Below are 20,663 nucleotides of genomic sequence, written 5' to 3' on the forward strand. Positions count from 1 at the left end.
GTGACAACTTTTCTTTTCTTAATGCATTGTTTGGATTTGACCAATCTTTACATTGACTCTTTGTCATAAATCGAGTCTAAAAAACAAGATTAGTGGCTAGGCTTGAATAGTTCTCCTTTTTATTAGAGCAAGAGATAGAGATATTCTTGCAATAATTGGTGGCATCTTTGGATTTTACATGCTTGAGTATTTGATCTGTGAGTATCCATAGAAATATAGGTACTCTACTATTCAAAGAATTTGTTATTGCTTGAGAAAGAATATCGAGTCAATAGGATAGAACCTGTCAACAACCTTAGTTTAGATTAGCTTCAATTAAACTTGTAGGAGAATTAAAGGGCGATATCGATAAACTCATGCTCTAGAATTTACTCCCCCCCCCCCCCCCCCCCCCCCCCCGCCCCATTTTCAATCTTATATCTTGATAGTAGTGTGTTTTCTTGTTTTCATTGAATTAGGATTCGAATTACTTCTCTATTTACTCTATTTGATCTTGACATTCAAATGAAATTTAAGTTGAGAATTCGGTAATTAGCAATAATTCATTCCGTTGGAGACAATACTCTATTCACTTCTACGGCTTTACTTTTGATTGCACCCAAAAAATCTCATAGCAATAGAGATAATTGTCATCTCTTATATACCCATGATTATTTCCTTTACTAGTCAATGTCGGATATTGTTTGCATTCTCCTTACAAACCCAACAAGGGAGAGACATGAATAAGATTCAAAATACACCTCTAATTCGAATATTTCATTGCATTTTATTATTAAATTATGTTTAAAGATTTGAATTTGATTATAATTTAATATTTTGTGATTAGTTGAAGATATGGAAAAGAGCACTTTAAAATCATAATTTTAGAGAAAGTTCACAGCTCACAAAATTAAAGAAAACTGGACATCTGATATTATACTTTGGCTCCAGATCCATAATTATAGATTTTTTTAGGCTATTTTTAAAATAAAAATATATAATCAAGCTCTAAAAACCATGGTAAAAGTTTCCTAATGGATTAGAATTTCTTTTATATATAATTTTCTTTCCAAGAGAATTTCTCAATTAGTTAGGAACTTCTTTAGTAGGGACAATTGTTCAGCGGATAAATTAATCTTTATAAATAGACGAGTTCTATCGGGATATTTGAAACATCTCATTCTTTGTTTTTTTTTCTTATTTTCATATTTTATTTGATTAACATACCATTATCTTACCACCTTACTTGAACATGATATGTTCTATAGGTTGTAGTACTGTGTTTATGCAAGGAATTGCACAACGCTGTTTTACGAACCAAGCTCGAACCCGGCTTCCGGCTTGACCTGAACTCAAGAGTGAACCTGCACAAGAGGGCAAACTCTCTAATGCTCAAGTCAGTTCTAGTCGGATTCAATATTAAGTTCGAGGTGAAGTTCGATACCTGAGTGTGAAATGATGCCCTCTATTTATAGGTGGTGGGTGCGACAGTACTCACGACCGACGGTTACTTTTGTTTTTTTTATGTCGAACCTGTCGGGTTTGAACAGATTGAACCCATCCAGGTCGAACCGAGGCTTTTTACACTTAGCCTTGTCGGTCGGCATACCCAGTCTCCTCGGCAGGTTTGAGGTGGACTTAGGATACTTCTTTTATTTCCTGAACACCAATGAGCGTCCTCCACCTATCCAGGGTATGTTTACTCCCAAACATTGGCCCCCTCTCGATCAGGTTCGATCTCAATCTGGCAGAGAAGTTACCCGATTCAATTTAGGACACGTGGTGACTTCTAGTTCATAGAGAAAATATAACCGTTGTGGAAGATGTTTCGATCTGCCAGGCTGTCGGAGCATTTAAGTATTCCATCGTTACGAATTTCGAGATAATCCTAGCCGTTCGTTCATTACATGTGTACGGCGTAGAGGTTTTTCCGATTAGCTATAAATAGTTCCGACACTTCAGGTCAAACCTTACGTTCCCTGAATTTTTGGAGTTCGATCTGAAACTAGCTCAAATCCTCCGTAGGTCCGTCAGTCTCCTTGTTTTAATCTTTATTTTGAATATGGTGGTCTTCATGTTTTCCCCCTCTAGTAGTGATAGTTTAGGTAGCGCAAGTTGGACTATAAGCAGTTCGCTTCCCAAACCAAGTGACTCTGGGGAGGACTTAGCCTTAGGTTAGAGTCTGAGCTAGAAGAGATAGAAAATTTTAGGTTTTCTGATGATGGGGAGGATAGCGACACTTCCACCTCGGGCCAGGGTTTGGAATACCCTTTAAAAATGCCCGAGCACTATCTCGGACCCCTCCGTAGGGGGTTTAAAATTCCAGACCACATCCTCCTTAGAATTCTGGAGGAAGGGGAAAGAGCTGACAGTCCTCCAAAGGGATGGGTCACTCTCTATTTAAAAATGTTTGAGTACGGCCTCAAGCTTCCCCTTCACCCTTTTACCCAGGAGTTCGTAAACCGAACTGGACTGGGTCATGCTCAAGTGGCCCCCAATGGATGGGGTGTCAGTTTTGCCTTGGCCATCCTCTTCTGGTTACGTGCTCTGGACGAGGACGAGGCCGAGCTGCTGAACGTTGAGCAGCTTCTTGGGTGCTTCGAAGCCAAGAGAATAGCTAAGAAGCCAGGTCGGTATTATATGTGCACAAGGAAAGGTGCAGGTGGAATAGTTAAGGGGTCGACCTCCATCAAAGGATGGGTGGGGAAGTGGTTCTTTGCCTCTGGAGAATGGCTGGCAAAGGATGAGTCTGGTCGTCCATTATTTGAAATTCCCGTTAGGTTTGAGAATTTAGGTATGAAGTCGTTTGTGTTTTCTCTTTATAGCTTTAAGTCCTTCAACTCTCTTGCCTCTCATATCTAACTCGAACTCTTCTTTGTCTCGTGCAGTATCGATCAGACCAATTCCCGAGCTTACTCAAGCATCTTTTGATACTCTGAAGTATTACAAGGATCACTTTCCAAAGGGCAGAAAGATCGGAGCCCTGGTGACCGACAAGCTGCTTCTTGACACCGGGTTGTTAGACTACAACCCCTTGGTGCGTCCGGTCGAAGCTTCAAGGCCAAACTCTGAACTCGGTAAATCGTGCTCGACCTTGATTTCCATTTCATTCTTTTAACTTCAATCTCTGACCTTTTGCTTATTTACTTTGCAGCAATGGTGTGCGGTTTCGCAGGTAGTGTGAAGCGTAAGTCCAAGGGTCGTGCTCACGCCCTTAAGACCGTTCAAAGTGCGGAGCCAACAACTCCTGTTGTGGCTCGACCTACGGCTCGAGACAACGCTGGGCCGTCTTCTGAAGATCCCACTCCAGTGATCGAGCTGGACTTAGTTGGGGAGCATTCCAGGGAAAGCGCCCAAGGAATGAGTCCGAGACGCTGGACGTATCTCCCCAGAACGAGGTGAGGGGAGAGTCTCCTTTGAAGACGAGAAGGATGAAGAAGAAGACCACCACCTCCTCGGAGGTCGGATCTCGTGGGGCCCTGCCCACTAGCCATGCTGATTTGGTGGACGACCCCAAAGCTAGGATGGGGGGGACGTCCGACGTGCCAATGCGGTTCCGGGTTGAACCGTCGAGCTCCGGGGTGAAAGACCAGGTGTCCCGCATCTCGACATCATGCTTGGATTGCTGCCTTCGTAGGGCATCCAAGTTTGTGAGCGATCCTGGGTCCGTGCTGCAAAGGACCATTGACCACACTGCTAAGGTAAGGCCTGCTTCCTTCACTACTTTTATTTTCCCAACTTGTAGCTCGGTCTAACTCTTGCATTTTTTTTGCAGGCGTTCATTGCTTCCATTCACTCAGCCGTTGTTATGAAGGTCGAGCTGAACGGAAGAGAAATCTTGGCTGCGAGAGAGAAGGAGAATTCCTCTGCTGCCCTGGAAGCTGCCACCACAATGAAGGGCGAGCTACTGAAGGCTCGTTCTGAAGTGGAGATTTTGAAGGCTGAGGTGGAGGCCAAGGCTCTGTTGCTAAAGAAAAAGAAGAAAAGCACAAGGCCCACCTCCGAGCTGCTCACGCCATCACCAAGGGGTTGGAGAAGGAAAAGGTCCAGCTCTTGAAGGAAAAGGACGACCTGGCTCAAGTCCTTGAGGGGAAGGATGCTTTGATAGGGCGCTTTACCACCGAGCTCAAGAAGGAGAAGGAACGCCTTACCAATGGTACTCTCTTGGAAGCGGCATTCAGGCAGCATCCTGAATTTGATGGGTTTTCCAAGGACTTCAGCGATGCAGGCTTCAAATTTTTGATGAAAGTCATTGCTGCTGACATGCCCCACCTCTAGATCGACCTCGGCGATCTGAAAAAGAGGTATGCTGAGAAGTGGGCTTCTGGGCCTAACAGCACTCTAGGCCCTGCATCCCTGGTGGAAAAGTACGTCAGAGAACTAGACTCTGACTACTCCGACCTTGAAGAAGAGGATGCCCCTAGTCAGAAGCCCAATGAGGTCGGCACTACCCAGGAAGAAGTCTCTTCTCAACAGGGCGGATCCCAGGAGGTCAACCTTCTAGGCTCCCAACGTGAATTGTCTTCTCACCTCGGGAGTGGCTGAGCTTCTGAGCCTTTACTTTTTATTTTACCATTTGTACAAGTTTTTGGGCAGAGCTACAAGGTACACAAGCCTTGGCTCTGTCCTTTAATGAAATCTTCACTTCTCCAGCTCTGTACATTGTGTTATGCTTTTTTCTTACTTTTTCCTTAAGCTTCTAAACTTTGTTAGAATTGATCACATATAAACAATTTCATCTCGCACCTCTAACTCATAAGTTTAAAGGATTGAATTTGGAAGAATCTTTGTCACATCGCACCTCTTCCTTAAGGTTTGAATTTGGGAGTTTCCTTTCTTAAATTCAGCATTTCTCCTCGAACTCGGAAGTTCACAGGGTAATATAGAACAACTGAACTTTCCACATCGCACCTTTAACTTAAAATGTTCAAAGGATTTGAATTTTTAAGTTCATAAATAATTTTGACATCGCACCTCGAACTCGTAGGCTTAGGGGATTGAATTTCATAAAATTTGCCGAGTAATTACTTTGCCAGGTTTAAGTCCTATGGGAGTCCTTGGCCCTCATTTACTTTCTCGTCGAACTTGGAGTCATGAAATTAAATAAATCATCTGTTTATTAAAATTCCATCCCCTTGAAAATTTTTACAAGTCCATTTGAGGACCATTTTGACATTTCAAGGGTAATAGCGTTTTAAGTGCTCTGCGTTCCATGGATACGCAAGCACATTTCCTTCCAGATCGGCCAGCATGTACGTCCCAGGTCGGACTATTCCTTTAACTTCGAACGGTCCCTCCCAACTTGGGTCGAGGGTGTCCACGTGTCTCTGAATCTTCCTTAAGACCAAATGTCCGACTTGAAAACTTCGAGGTCGAACTCGGGCGTTGTAATGTCTGGCCATTCTGTTTTGGTACTCTGCCAAGCGCAGCTGAGCCATTTCCCTCTTTTCTTCTAATAAATCGAGATTGAGGAGCAGCTCTTCCTCATTCTTTACTGGTTTGTACTGTTCCACCCTGTTCGTTGGCATGCCGATCTCAACTGGAACAACAGCTTCAGAACCAAAGGCCAGTGAAAACGGAGTTTCACCGGTTGATTCTTTTTGGGTAGTCTGATATGACCACAGCACTTCGGGTAGCTCCTCGGTCCATCTTCCTTTCCTTGAATCCAACCTCAGTTTAAGTTCACGTTTGATGATCTTGTTTATTGTCTCGACTTGCCCATTAGCCTTTGGATGGTCAGGGGACGAACTGAGATGGCTTATGTTCAGTTTCCTGCAAAAGTCCTTGAACTTTGCGTTATCAAACTGCTTCCTATTGTTCGTCACGATGGAGTTTGGTATTCCAAAGCGACATACGATGCTCGTTCATATGAACGACGTGACCCTGGACTCTATGATATGGGTGAGCGCCTCGACCTCGGCCCACTTGGTGAAGTAGTCCACAACGACAACTGCGAACTTGGTTTGCCCTTTGCCCAGGGGAAACAGACCTATTATGTCCACTCCCCATTGCGCGGATGGCCATGGGGCCGAGATGGGGGTGAGCAATTCAGGAGGTTGATGGATGATGTTCGCAAAGCGCTGGCAGTTGTCGCAAGTTTTCACAAACTGCTTGGCATCCTGATCCACAGTGGGCCAATAATACCTTTGTCGGACCACCTTGGCCGATAACGACCTAGCTCCTGAATGGTTGCCGCATACTCCTTCGTGAATTTCTCTGAGGATGTAATTCACATCTTCAGGAGTTACACACTTAAGGAGAGGCAGGGAGAATCCTCGTTGGTACAATGCTCCACCACGAAGTATAAACCGGGCTGCTCTTCGTGCCATCCTCTTGTGTTCTTTTGAGTCTTGCAGTGGGTTTCCTTTAATAAACTCCACAATTGGATCCATCCATGAGTGGGCTGGTGTGTCTATGTCCATCATGTCCGGCCCCAAAATTGAAGGATTATCCAAGATTTCGACCGGGACCGATCTTGCTAGATCGGTCTCGTATGCCGATGCCAATTTGGCTAAGGCATCTGCGTTTGAATTCTCCGATCTTGGAATTTGATTCACCTCGTAAGTCTCGAACTGGGCAAGGTGCAATCTGACTTTACTTAAATATTTTTCCATCCGGGGGTCTTTTGTTTGATACTTCTCCTTGATTTGATTTACCACTAACTGGGAGTCGCTGAAGACCTTAATGTGGGTGGCCCCCAGTCCTTTAGCAATGCGGAGCCCTGCCAGAAGCGCTTCATACTCGGCCTCATTATTCGAAGTGCGAAAGTTGAATCGTAGGGCATATTCGAACCGCATGCCACCTGGTGCGAGCAAGAGGATTCTCGCTCCACATCCCCGCTCGCTGGAAGATCCGTCAATGTAGATCGTCCAAGGGAGATCGGACTCGGCGGAAAGAGCCGGTGGACTGAGCTCCGCGATGAAGTCTGCCATTGCTTGCCCCTTTAGTGCAATTCTGGCCTCGAACTAGATTTCATACTCGCTCAGCTCTAATGCCCATTTCATCAGGCGTCCTGATGTTTCTGGCTTGTGGAAGATGTTGTTCAGGGGCAAGTTGGTAAGCACCACAATGGTGTGTGCTTGGAAATACGGCCTAAGTCTTCGGGCTGAGGTGACCAAAGCAAGGGCCAGCTTTTCCATTTGTGGATACCTGGTCTCGGCCTCGGTCATGGCCTTACTCGTGTAGTAAACTAGACTTTGGCGTACTCCCTCCTGCTTAAATAGGGCCGAGCTGACGGCACTATCTGATACCGCCAAATACAAGTGAAGCTTGTCTCCTGGTAGAGGCTTGGCGAGCAGTGGTGCCGAGCAGTGGTGTCGAGCAGAGGTAAGTCTTCAATTGACCCAAGGCTTGCTCGCACTCAGTCGTCCATTCAAATGGTCTCTTCTTTCTTAGGACTTTGAAGAAAGGAAGGCACTTATCTGTTGACCTCGAGACGAATCTATTCAGAGCTGCAATCTTTTTATTGAGGCATTAGAGCTGCTTAAGTGTTTTGGGTGCTTCCATCTCGAGCACGACCTTTATCTTCTCTGGCTTAGCTTCGATCCCACGATTATTTGCCATGAAGCCTAAAAACTTACCCGAGGAGACTCCAAAGGCACACTTGGCTGGATTAAGCTTCATTTGATACTTTCGCAGTACTTCGAAGGCTTCGGTCAGATCGGAAAGATGCGACTTTGATTGCTTGCTCTTGACAAGCATGTCGTCCACATACACTTCCATGTTCCGACCGATCTGCTTGGCGAACATCTTGTTCACCATTCTTTGATAGGTCGCACCGCATTTTTTAGGCCGAAAGGCATAACCTTATAGCAGTACAGACCTTGGTCTGTTATGAACGCGGTATGATCTTAATCTGGCACATGCATTTTAATTTGGTTGTATCCGGAGTAAGCATCTATGAAGGTAAGCAGCTCGTGCCCGGTTGTTGTGTCTACGAGCTGGTCCATCCTTGGCAGTGGAAAACAATCTTTTGGGCATGCCCTATTTAAGTTTGTAAAATCTACGCACATTCTCCACTTCCCGTTAGCTTTTTTTGACGAATACCACATTAGAAAGCCACTCGGGATACAAAATTTATCTTATATATTCAGCTTTTAAAAGTTTGTTTACTTCCTCAACAATTACATCACTCCTCTCCTTATTTACAGGTCTTCTCTTTTGCTTTACATGTCAGAATAATGGATCTATGTTCAGGTGATGCACCATAATCCTTGGGTCTATGCCAGACATGTCCTCGTGGGACCATACAAAAACATCCGAGTTGAACCTGAGGAAGTTGATCAGTTCTTCCTTCTCAGTGGCCCCCATCTTTGTTCCTATGCTTACTTGCTTCTCAGGACTAAGTAAAGGAACAAACTTGAGCTCCTCCGTTGGTGCAGAGAACTCCCTTCTTCCTCCCTTGGGTAGGTCAGCTTCTAAGCTTTGCTCTCCAACTCGTTCGGCTTGTTTCTTGAGGGCGCATACCGATGACCCTTTTAAGTGTCGAGGCATAGCACTCCCTTGACATCCTTTGTTCTCCTCGGACTATGCCTACCCCATTGGGAGTTGAGTACTTCAAAGCTTGTGAAGTGTTGAGGGAATAGCCCGAAATGAGTGGATGACAGGTCTTCCAAAGATGGCATTGTAGGCCGACCTTCCGTCGATCACGACGAACTCGGCCATCTGCGTGACTTGTGTACTGTCCTGCCCAATCGTAACCGCCAAGTCAAAATACCCTTCTGGGGAGACTGATTCCCCCGGAAATCCAACCAAAGGTGTTGGACTCTTCTTCAATTGTGCCATGGTCCATCCCAAGGCAAGATACGTTGTGAGAGACAGAATATTGGCAGATACACCACCATCTACCAATACTCTCCGAACCAAGACGTGATCGATGAGAGGTGCGATCACAAGTGCATCATTATGGGGCAAATGAACCCCCTTCAGATCGGAGTCATCAAAGTTAACAGAGCAAGTCGGTTGCTGCTCCCAAATGATGCACACCTAGCGTCTGGCTTCGCGAGCTAATTCCTTCCTTTTATTTCTAGACTGGCCCCCACTTGGGCCTCCGAAAATGGTGTTGATGACCGCAGGTCGGTCATCTCGGCGAGGTGGCGTCCTCGAACGCTTCCTCCCTTTTTTCTTTTCTATAGAGTTAGACCTCGATTTACCAACAAATTTTTTGAAGTAGCCATCTTGATGAGGTCTTCAATCTGGCGCTTGAGTTCCCAGCAACTCGATGTGTTATGGCCGTGATCAAGATGAAAACGGCAATACTTATCTTTGTTGCGCTTTTCCGGGTCTCCTCGGAGCTTCTCCGGTCACTTGAGGAGCTTCTCCATCCCTGTCTCTTCAATTTTTGTAAGTATTTCAGAGATGGGGATGATGGCAGGAGTATATCGCTCGTAAGGTTGGCTTCGGTTGAGACCGCTATCCGACCTGCGATAATCAGTTCGGCTGTTGGAGGAGGATGGTCCCTTGTCTTTGGACTTGGAATCAGTCTTACTCTTGTCCTGGCCGGACCTCCTCTGGTCGATCTTCTTTTCTGGTCGGTCGGTCTTGGTCTGGAGGAGCTCTTGCCCATCAATAAACTTTCTTCGCCTTTTGCAGGACCTCGGCAAAAGTGGCTGGAGCCTCCTCTCCAAGTTCTACCGTAAGAGTCTCATCGGCCAAGCCAGTGAGAAAGTAACACATGGCCGAGTCATCAGAGCAGTGCGCGACCTTCAGCTGCTCCTCCTGGAACCTTGTGACGTACTCCCTTAGCGTCTCACCCTCCTTCTATCTGATGGTGGCGAGGTGAGTCGCTGTTTTTCTGTTATAGTGCCGAGAAGAGAATTGACTAATAAACTCCTTCCTCAATTGTGAGTAGTTCGAGATCGACCTAGCCGGCAATCTTCTGTACCACAAATGCATGCTGCCAGTAAGCGCGATCTGGAAAGCACGGCATTTAATGGCGTCCGTTGCCGCTTGAAAATCCATGAGGCCTTCGAAAACCTCAACATAGTCTTTTGGGTCCTTAAACCCATCATACGGTTTCATAGTGGGAGTTTTGAACTTTGGAGGGATGGGAGCCTCCAAGATATCCGAGGTGAATGGTGACTCTCCCAAGTCGCCATCATCAAATGCACTCCCTTTGACCTCGCATCTTGCCTTTAAGGCTTCAACCTGAGCGTCAAATTTGCTTTTAAGCTGGTCGAACTCTTCCCTTGTAATCACTCCCTCAGGAACTACTGGGTTATACGAAGATTCGGCCTGCTGGTTGGAGTTCTTGTGCGAGCAGGCTGGAGATCGTCCTTTTCGGAGGGACGAGCTTCTCTTTCTGTTGAGATGGCCTCTCTGACGAGTGTACTCCTCATCTTCATCTCCTCCAGGGTGCTCTTCATTGACTGGGTCGAGGTGAAGACCTCCTTGTTCCCGCACCTCGTTGCACGCCGCTCGGTCTTCAGATCGAGACCCGGCACCCGCAGCTTGCACCATTTCGTTGTACATCTCTTCCATGGTGCGCATCTGGGTGCGCATTGCCTCCATTTCTTTCTGGAGTGCATCAAAGTTCTTCCTAGTAGGTGCTGGGGCTGCTCCTCGAGTGGTTCTTCTTGAGGCACCACCTCCACCGCGATTGGCCTTAGACGGTTTTTGATGTACCGGTGGCAGAACGGGCGTGGTGATGCGTGCCGACCTACTGAGCGGCTCGGTCCCAAGGCCTTCATGAATCTGGCCCTCTGCCACTTCTGCCCCAACTTCTCTCTGGTGACCATCGTTGGCAGTCAGAGCTCTTCGGTCTGCTGTGTTGGTTGAGTTTGCTAGTTGAACCATCTTTGTTCACGCTTTTTAGATCGGGATGACTTAGATTGTCCTTTCCCACAGGCGACGCCAAATGTTTATGCAAGGAATTGCACAACGCTATTTTACGAACCAAGCTCGAACCCGACTTCCGGCTTGACCTGAACTCAAGAGTGAACCTGTACAAGAGGGAAAACTCTCTAACGCTCAAGTCAGTTCTAGTCGGATTCAATATTAAGTTCGAGGTGAAGTTGGATACATCCAGGTCGAACCAAGGCTTTTTACACTTAGCCTTGTCGGTGGGCATACCCAGTCTCCTCGGCAGGTTCGAGGTGGACCTAGGATACTTCTTTTATTTCCTGAACACCAATGAGCGTCCTCCACGTATCCAGGGTACGTTTACCCCAAACAGATTATCCTTGAATTTGAAGGAAACAAGGTGATGGTTGAACACACCATTACTTTATTTATTTATTGATATTCAATTAGTAAGGTTATGTTTTCTCTATTAGAATTTTAGATTCGTAATTATGTAAATATTCTAAAAAATTCATTACCGTAACTATATTTTGGTTGAATTCTATGGATTTGACTCTTATGTAAATTGAGTGGAAAGAAAAAGATGAAATGAACCAAGTCAGGAGATTGTTGGCTTCTTCAGTCCACTGTATGATACACATAAGATTAGCAGCGTTACATTGGAGGACGCAAATAAACAGACAAATTCAAATAATCCAACCAAATTTTGTAAGATTCCAGACATAGATTGTCCTATCGATAAACTCAAACATGGAAACAAAATTACGGTCGAATGCTTGCCAAGAGTCATCCTTTTTAAGCTATATTGACTCGTACACAGTGCGGCCAGGCAATGTGCTAAAGCTTACCATTTTCATTGAAATATTTCTGTAACTCTACTATTCTTAGTGATATCCAACATTAAGGATGTGATTAGGTATGAATCCAACCCTTATTACTTATTTTTATCATCATTCAAATGTAGTTTCTACCAATTTCTAACAGCTCAACTATTAGTTATGTGAGTATACTGACATCGTTAGTTCAAATCTTCAACATACATATTGTTCTTGAGATTGCGAAGGGAAATTAATTAAATATGAGTTTGGATGATGTAGAGATGAGAACATGAACCATTTGTATCAAGAAAGTTGAATAAATGGTTTTAAATATTATGATTTTGAATATGAAAATCTTGATTGAAATGAGGATTAGATTGAGATGATTATAATTAAATTTCATTATTTAGAGTTGTGTCCGAAAGAAGATAAAATTAACAGTTTATTGAATTATATTTTTAATCAAAATTTATTAATTAAAATTAAAATATGAGAAGGTTAAATAAGTAATTTATTTATTTTTACCTTCTATGAAATTTTACCCAATTCAATAATTTTAGCCAAAAAAATAATTTTTTTTATGGCATGAAAACACGATTTGAAACACATTGATTTTAAAATCCTCAAATTTTGTAACCACTCAAAATATTGAAGTACCAGATCCATAAAAATGAACGCGTAAGAAGTGGCGTTGGTTTGTGGAGTCACGTGAGTGAAATTTGACATGTGCAATGCATTGCATTAAAATTAATCCAATTCAAAATTATGAGCAACTTCAACTAAATCCAAAATTTTGAAATTAGTTTTCAAGTTCCCAATTTTGTAACCTTCTACAAATTTGTCCAATTTTTTTTATAATCTCAAGCATGCAAACAAAAAATGTTTAAAAAAAGAAACATGCAAAAGAAAGCAAAAGAATGGTGGGCCAAATCACCTTGTCAAGTGTCACCACTCTTTTGACACATGCACAACAAAAAAACATAAATATACACTAATTAATAAGTTGTGCCAAGGGAAATTGGGATTTTTGACCTCTTTCAATAATCATTTTGGACTTTTGACCCCCTTTTGATTTTTACCTATTTATGACCCCTCCACCTCAGATTTCTGACCCCTCCCCTTATTTTGCTTTGTAAAATTATCAAGTTACCCTCAATTTAAAAAAAGAAATCAAACCCAGCCCTCCCCTCCTTTCCCTCCCTATCTCGGTCCTTCCCCTATCTCATTCACTATCTCGTTGTCCATCCCAGTCTTCATCCCGGTCTCTCCCTCACAACCAGAAAGTTCATCTCCGTCGTTTCTTCTTCGTCTCCCTCACTTCGTCTCTATCAGAGCTTTCCCCCTTCCCTAATTGAGGTAATTTTTCTTTCGAACTCGCGATCTTATTGTGAATGATTTTCTACCTTTTTTTTCTTCGTTCTTTGCGTGGGTGTGAATGATTTCAACCTTCGACTCTATCTGAAGTAGCCAAGGTTATTATGAAGTTTGATTTATTGTTGCCTCCATTGTTTTGTTTTAATTTTTGACTTTCAGGGTTCCATCTCGGCTTTAAGCCGGTGGATTTAGGACCGGGATGAAACCCTGAAAGTCCATTCCAGAAGGATGGACTTTCTGGAATCCATCTCGGGACTCATCCCGGTTCGAAATGGACCAGGACGAGGCCCGAGATAGAATCCAGAAAGTCTTTCTGGATTCCAAATTGGATGGGCTTGTTGAATCAAGAAATTGTTCAACTCCGCGAACGTCGGCTCAAACCGGATGAGCTGAACCGTGAGCTATGATAGTCGGACTTGCAAAATAGAGTAAGCACTCTGATGCCAAAGTCAATGAAAGTCCGAACTAAATCGAGAAAGAATCGAAAAGTTCGCGTACGTCAAAATGAACGAAATGGTTCTATTTATAGGCGAAGACCCCGACAGTATTCCTGACAAGGCCTCAACGGCTCGTTAAGGTTACCATAAAATGTGGCGTGTTGTAGTGGAGTTTGTCGGAGGTGTGATCGAGCTGAGGTAAGTCAATTGGCTCGACCATGGGAACGCAGTCGCGAACAAGCTTGTTCGGTTCGGCCACCGAAAGGATTCGGCTCAGTTAAACAGATGAGCCGAGATGTATACACTTAGGCGATTTTTTATGGCATGTATGAGCCTCGTGTCATATTTGCATCCACTCGTTATCTACCACGTGTATGCTGAAATCTACCTCTAACACGGCTAAATTTTGATATCTGATTTCATAGGTCTATCTATTTATATCCTAATTAAATGTTGCATTTCTTTAGGGTTTATTCAAGCTTTGTTAGAAGTGGATCTCATAGAGTTATGGGAGAGTGGAGAGAAGAGTAAGTCCAATTAGGTACAATCCTACACTTATCAACTATTTTTTTTTAATAAAATATATTTATGCAAGAATTTGCACAAGGTTTGACCTAGTCAAGGTCGAACTCGGATGCTAGTAGACTCAGACTACTTTGGACTAACCTGCACAAGAGGGCAAAATCTCCAACGTTCAAGTCAGTAAGTAGTTTGAGCTTAATAACAAGTTCGAAAAGAAATTCGATACCTGAGATAAAAATGTGACCCTCTATTTATAGGCACGGGATCCTATAGACTTCACGACCGGCGATTATTCTTGTCGAGTCGCAGGTCAAACCTTCAACGGTTGCTCAGATCGAACCCGAGTAGATCGAGCCATCCCACAAGTGTAGAAATTAGGAAAGCGGCTAAGTCTTCCACCTCGGCAGGTTCAAGGTGGAGCTGCCAATCCGAATAATTCTTCTTCGGGTAAATCAAGTCCTTCACGTGGTACAACAATTTCCTCTCCCAAACAAAATATATCGATCAAATTACAAGGAATTGGTATTTTTTTTTCTTTTTAATGTTTAACTTTTATACCCAAGCTTCCCATCGCTTCTAACCAATTCATTAAAAGTCACATTATTTGTTAGTGGCGAATTCTCAACCAACACGTGGCTTGCTATGGTTGGATCTTCAGCCATACACGTGTCATTAGCGCAAATAACATTCACCTCGGTCATGAACCTTTATGCTGAGCCTAGCATGCTGCATCCGAGCCGACCAAATGTATGCCTTGGACTACTTCGGCTCAGCCCATTACCAGACAACTTCCACCACAGCATGCCGCACTTCACGGCAACCTTAAAGAGCCGTTGAGGCCTTGTCGGGGATCTTGTCGGGTTCTTTGCCTATAAATAAAACCATTCCACTCCATTCTAAGGTACTCGATCAAACCAATTCTCTCTCTCTGGTTGACTTGAACGCTTGCTAACTTTAGCATCAGAGTTTCTACTATATTTTTCAAGTACTCTACATGGCATCCGGAGCTCGTTGTCTAGCTCGTCCTTGCCGATCTGATGTTTGGAGACTTGGTCAATTCTTGATCAAACATTTGGCGCCGTCTGTGGGAACGACTGATTTTTCAAGTCATTACCTACCAACAAGCGAATTAAGCAATGGCAGGCCCAACTCACTCTCAGCTCTCTCACATTCCCGCACCTGGCGGTAATCGTGAGCTCCCTCGTCGGACCTATACCCGGTGCACCTACTCTCAGGTCATCGGGACTTCCCAAGACTGGCTTCCAGCGCTCCAAGAGGGGGGAAATCGTACTCCAGTGAATAGGTCCCAGCTGGGGCCCAGGGAGGTGGTGGCCGAGCTGAGGCCTCCCAGGTGGACCTCCAGCCGAACCTAAACCCATAGGTTCAAGCCCTAGGCGAAGATCAGTTCCCACCGCTCCAACTCCATCCGACGACAGGCAGACCTGGTCCGGGACTAGGGACATACTCGGACCCACTCGGGCAATAATATCGACCCACTGCTCGATCCGACCACGTCACCAATGCCATCGCCGATATTGCTGAGGGGAAAGCCCGATTGGCGATAACTAATGGAAAAGGGCGAGGGGGACTCTACCCCTACGATTCGTTGGGTCCCGAAGAAAGGGAAGGCACCAGTCATCCAGACTCTTCAGGCCCAAGTTGATCCACTACTCTGACCTGCCGAAGGCATCCGTATCAGGACCCCACCTTTGGGCCTGCAGCGGAGTGTGGAGATACTTTCTCCCCTGTGTGGCAGGCACCTACTCACTGCGAGCATATCCGCCATGACAACTGAACTTACCGGCACCACCCCGAGAGGAGAGGATCTCTGGTCAGACTGCCAAGCGTGCTGGAGGCTTCTACGGGTACTCACGATCTTCGTGGTGTGCTTCGTGTGCGTCAGTCTGATAGAGAAACCCTCCAGCAGAGGCGAAATGCCCCGACTGATCTCATAAACAGTATCAGGACGAGGATCGAAGAGGTGGATGACCACCGCGCCTCGGCTCGGGCATTCTTCAGCATCAGGTCCGAGATGGACCAGTTGAAGGAAGAGATACATAAGGAGATCGAGGATCTCAAAAAGCAGTACAAGTCACCAAACCAGGTGGATTTCGTCGAGCGGGAGGAGCCACCATTCTCTCAGGAGATCCTCAACGAGCTTATCCCACACAAGTTCAAGGCCTCAACGATGACTTCGTACAATGGGTCGGGCGACCCTGTCTCGTACATTTAGATATACGAAGGAAAGATGGATTTCTTAGCGGTCAGCGATGCGATCAAGTGTCGCGCCTTTCAGATTGCTCTAAAGGGATCAGCTTGGCTTTGGTACGGGCAGTTGAAGCCAAAGTCGATCAGCAGCTGCGCGAGATGTTTATTAATCAATTCTCAGCTCGTCAGTTGATGAAGCTACCTGCTTCCCACCTCGACACAGTCAAACAGCAGGACCGAGAGTCCTTGACTGATTACATTACTCGGTTCATGGACGAGCACGTTAAGGTCGTCAACTGCACTGACTAGATGGTGATCATCTATTTCACCACCGGGCTGAATGATAGGAACTTGGTGGTCGAGGTCGGGATTAATCTAGCTACTTCCCTGAATGAGCTCCTCATTCGAGCTCGGAGGTATATTGATGGCCTGGAATTGTGGAAGGCCAATGGTGGGAAACGTTATCACAACCGAGACGACAAGTCCTAGAAGCAGAGGGATGATGACCGAGGTTCAAGTCGGCAAGGCGAGGACAAGATCGACCGCCGCGAAGACAGCCGAACCGAGTTCGAGAAAGGACCTCGGTTCGACAAGTATCAAGGGGGTAGAAAATATCAAGGGAGCAACCATTCGTAGGCAAGCAGAAAATGTCAAGGGAGTGTTATGCTGCAACCTTAAAGAGTTCTGCTACTTGCGCAGTTATCACAACTGAGGCCCTGCCTCTGGATGAGCCGACCCGCGGAACGCCAGTCGAGGAGTTAGAGTTTCTGCCGTTACTCAGCTCTGATAGCCATGTCAGCATCCGCACCAAGCTGGGGGCAGAGACCAGAACTTAGTTGATCAACTTCCTGCGAGCAAACACCGACGTCTTTGTATGGTCGTATGAAGACATGTCAGGGATCGACCCGAGCATCATGGTGCATAGGTTAAATGTAGATCCCTCTTTTAGACCTGTAAAGCAAAAGCGTCGGCATGTCGACGCTGGGCGCAGCCTTATAATAAGTAGGGAAGTTGATAAGCTCTTATGAGCTGATTTTATAAAAGAAGTTCACTACCCCACGTGGCTCTCTAATGTTGACTAGTTAAAAAAGCTAACGGTAAATGGCGCGCCTGCATCAACTTCACTAGCCTGAACAAAGCCTGTCCGAATGATAGCTTTCCTCTACCTCAAATAGATTAGTTCGTCGATGCCACCGCCAGACATGAACTATTAACATTCATGGACGCATACGCACTGCAACCAAATCAAGATGCATGTACCTGACTAAGAGCACACCTCATTCGTGACCGACCAAAGGCTCTACTGCTTCAAGGTCAAGTCGTTTGGCCTGAAGAACGTCGAGGCCACGTATCAGCGGATGGTGACATGATGTTCGCCAAGCAGATATGCAGAAGCAGGAAGGTGTATGTCGATGATATGCTGGTGAAGAGCAAGCAGGTCAGCTCACACATAGCCGACCTGACTGAAAAATTTGAAGTCCTCCGTCGCTATAACATGAAGTTGAACTCCAAAAAATGCACCTTTGGCGTGGTCTCGGGTAAATTCCTCGGCTTTATGGTGAATCAGCAGGGGATTGAAGCAAATCCAAACAAGATTTGAGTCGTGCTCGAGATGGAACCTCTCAAGAACTTGAAGCAGCTTCAGTGCCTCAACGGGAAGGTGGCTGCATTGAACCGCTTCGTCTCTAGATCAACGAACAAGTGTCTCCCGTTCTTCAAAGTTTTGAGGAAAAATGAGAAGTTTGAGTGGACCAAAAGTGTCAAGAAGCATTTGATCAGCTCAAACGGTATCTCAGCTCAGCTCCCCTACTTGCTAAGCCACTGCCAGGCGACAGATTGTTCATGTACCTAGCAGTGTTTGAGAAGTTCGTCAGCTTGGTACTCATTAAGGAGGAAGGGGGCCAGCAGCATCCGGTATATTACACCAGCAAATCCCTTACCGACGCCGAGACGAAGTATCCGTGCATCGAACAGCCAGCCTTAGCTTTGGTGACATCGGCTCGGTAGCTGCGCCGTTATTTCCAGGCGCACAACGTTACAGTGCTCAGCAATTTCCTCCTGAGGCAGATCTTTCATAAGCCTAAGACCTCAGGAAGGCTCATGAAGTGGGCCTTGGAGCTCAGCGAGTACGACATTAGGTTCGAACTGCGAACAGCAATGAAGAGCCAGGCAGCAGCTGATTGCATTGCCGAGCTGACCCCATTTCAGCCTCGGACCGACGACCGAGCGCAGTGGACGCTGTATGTTGATGGATCCTCCAACGACCAAGGTTGTGGGGCCGACATGCTTCTCCTAGGCCCAAACGACCTCAGATTCAAATATGCACTGAGGTTGAACTTCAGAGCCTCAAATAACAAAGCTGCGTATAAAGGACACATTGTAGGGCTCAAAGTTGCGAGAGGGATAGGAGTGAACCATCTGCTCATCCTTAGCGACTCGCAGCTCATCATGAACCAGATCAATGAGGAATATAAGGCAAAAGGATAGTCGCATGGAGCGCTACCTCAGTAACACGAGAGAACTTCTGAGCCAGTTCAAGGAGTATGTGATTCGCCAAGTACCAAGGTCAGAAAATTAAAATGCCGCCCTTGCTAGGCTTGCTTTGGCTTACGAGACTGAGCTACCTCGCGCAGTACTAGTCCAGGTATTGAACGAGCCATCCATCGACCGAGCCGAAGTGATGGATGTTCAGCCAACTTCCTCAACATGGATGGACCTCATCAAGGACCACCTGAGTGGGAAGGTTCCTGATGACCGTGCCGAAGCCCGGAAGCTGGCGCGCCGAGCTGCGCACTATGTCATCCAACAAGGCAAGCTGTATAAGAGAGGCTTCTCTTTACCACTCTTGAGATGCCTCGACCGGGACGAAGCCAACTATGTCATGAGAGAGGTTCATAAAGATGTCTACGACAACCATTCCAGTGCTCGGCCATGACTTTCAAAATAATCAGGCAGATCTACTACTGGCTGAGCCTGAACCATGACGCTAAGCAGTTCGTGAAGAAATGTGACAAGTGTCAGCGCTTCACCACCATCCCGTATCGACAACCGGAGCTCCTCACGCCCATTTCCAGCCCGTGGCCCTTCGCTTAGTTGGGCCTTAACCTAATCGGTACACTTCTTACTGGGAAAAGTCAGGTCACCCACGCGATAGTCGCGACAGATTATTTCACCAAATGGATCAAGGTCTTACCATTAACAAAAATTACCGAGTAGAATGTCACAAGCTTTGTCTGGAAGAATATAGTTTGTCGATTCGGCATCCCCTATGCCCTAATAATGGAGAATGGGAAGCAGTTCGACAACGCCCAGTTCAACAAATTCTGCGAAAAGCTTGGCATCAAGCATTTCAGCTCGTCTCCAAGTCATCCTCAAGCCAACGGACAAGTTGAAGCTATCAACAAGATTGTCAAACGCGGCCTGAAGACAAAACTGGAGGCTCTAAATAGCTGCTGGGCCGAAGACCTTCTAGAAGTGTTCTGGTCCTACCGAACCACGGCACACGGAACAACAGGTGAAACCCTCTTCAGCCTTGCGTTCGGCTCGGCAGCGGTTGTAACAGTGGAGGTGGGTTTACCAACCTTCAGAGTTGAACACTTCGATCAGCAAGCTAATGATTAGGCGTTTTTGCTCAACCTCGACCTCCTTGAGGAAAAGTGTGCCCAGTCACAACTTCGTCGAGATGAGTACCAGAACCGGATGGCACGGTATTATAACGCAAGGGTGAAGCCTCGAGTGTTCAAACCGGAAGCGTCCTGAAGAAAGTGCTGACTTATGTCGGAGCGCTCGAGTCGAACTGGGAAGGCCCGTATAGAATTTGCGAGATAGTTCGGTCTGAAACATACACCATTGCCGACCTGAACGGCAACAAACTACCTCATCCTTGGAATGCTGACCATTTACACGTTTATTATCAATAAATGTAAAGCAATCTAAAGTTGACTAGGTTGTACGCATTGATAATAAACACATTCGTTAAATCCAAGTCTACCTCGAATAGCCGAGCTAAACTTAAATAGGCCCGAAGCATGATATCAGAGCTCAAAGTGAGTTAGATTCATTGCTCAGCTTGGATCCGGCCCACCTCATAACTTATTCGCGTTATCAAGGACTTCTTACACGCACTAATTATTTAATAGGTCAGCATGAATAATGAGCAGACAAAAATAGCCAAGAATTAGTCAAGTCTTCTTCATTAAGTGCTCTTTACAAGTCGAGTCGAAGCACATACGTTCTGACCTATTATAAAGCAGGAATTGAAAAATGTAAAAAACTGGAGAAAGGACAAACAGCAGGAATAATGAAAGGCGCATCGGCTCAGACATTGGCGTCTCCTTCGTTTAATTGGGCGGCAGAGTCCACAGCCTCAGCCTCCCTTTCTTCATCCTCTTCCATAGCTGCCTTGAAGGCTGCGTAGGTAGGGGCGAAGTCAAGTGTGAGGGCAATCTTCTTCACTTCAGCTATCGCAATGTCGAAGCCCTTGTCAGCTATGTCGTGAACCAAGTCGTCGAAGTTAGGGAGCTTC

The 20,663-nt window shown here is 45.7% G+C and overlaps 3 protein-coding genes across 3 annotated transcripts; 1 reads left to right on the forward strand and 2 right to left on the reverse strand.

Annotated features, from left to right (window-relative positions):
* Positions 1–5,843: 5,843 nt before the first annotated feature.
* LOC148210002 (uncharacterized) lies at positions 5,844–6,911 on the reverse strand. The gene has a single exon (XM_088126601.1). The coding sequence runs from the start codon at positions 6,909–6,911 to the stop codon at positions 5,844–5,846; it is 1,068 nt and encodes a 355-aa protein (XP_087982727.1).
* A 1,624-nt stretch (positions 6,912–8,535) lies between these two features.
* LOC148210003 (uncharacterized) lies at positions 8,536–9,654 on the reverse strand. The gene is made up of 2 exons (XM_088126602.1): positions 9,574–9,654; positions 8,536–8,901 (listed from the first exon to the last, which is right to left on the reverse strand). The coding sequence occupies exons 1-2, from the start codon at positions 9,652–9,654 to the stop codon at positions 8,536–8,538; spliced, it is 447 nt and encodes a 148-aa protein (XP_087982728.1).
* Positions 9,655–19,417: 9,763 nt separating this feature from the next.
* LOC148210004 (uncharacterized) lies at positions 19,418–19,759 on the forward strand. The gene has a single exon (XM_088126603.1). The coding sequence runs from the start codon at positions 19,418–19,420 to the stop codon at positions 19,757–19,759; it is 342 nt and encodes a 113-aa protein (XP_087982729.1).
* Positions 19,760–20,663: the final 904 nt, after the last annotated feature.

Source organism: Momordica charantia (genome assembly GCF_013281855.1).
Source record: "Momordica charantia cultivar OHB3-1 chromosome 7 unlocalized genomic scaffold, Mcharantia_2.0 BLBB01000007.1, whole genome shotgun sequence".
In the NCBI taxonomy this organism is placed as follows: domain Eukaryota; kingdom Viridiplantae; phylum Streptophyta; class Magnoliopsida; order Cucurbitales; family Cucurbitaceae; genus Momordica; species Momordica charantia.

What these genes read in the sequence shown, in the direction of transcription:
- LOC148210003 (XM_088126602.1), bottom strand. Translation starts at nt 9,654, where the DNA reads ATGTGTTACTTTCTCACTGGCTTGGCCGATGAGACTCTTACGGTAGAA. An exon ending in CTCCAGCCACTTTTGCCGAG is followed by an intron (nt 8,902 to 9,573) that starts GTCCTGCAAAAG and finishes TCCGATCTGAAG; the next exon opens with GGGGTTCATTTGCCCCATAA.
- LOC148210004 (XM_088126603.1), top strand. Translation starts at nt 19,418, where the DNA reads ATGGAGAATGGGAAGCAGTTCGACAACGCCCAGTTCAACAAATTCTGC.
- LOC148210002 (XM_088126601.1), bottom strand. Translation starts at nt 6,911, where the DNA reads ATGGCAGACTTCATCGCGGAGCTCAGTCCACCGGCTCTTTCCGCCGAG.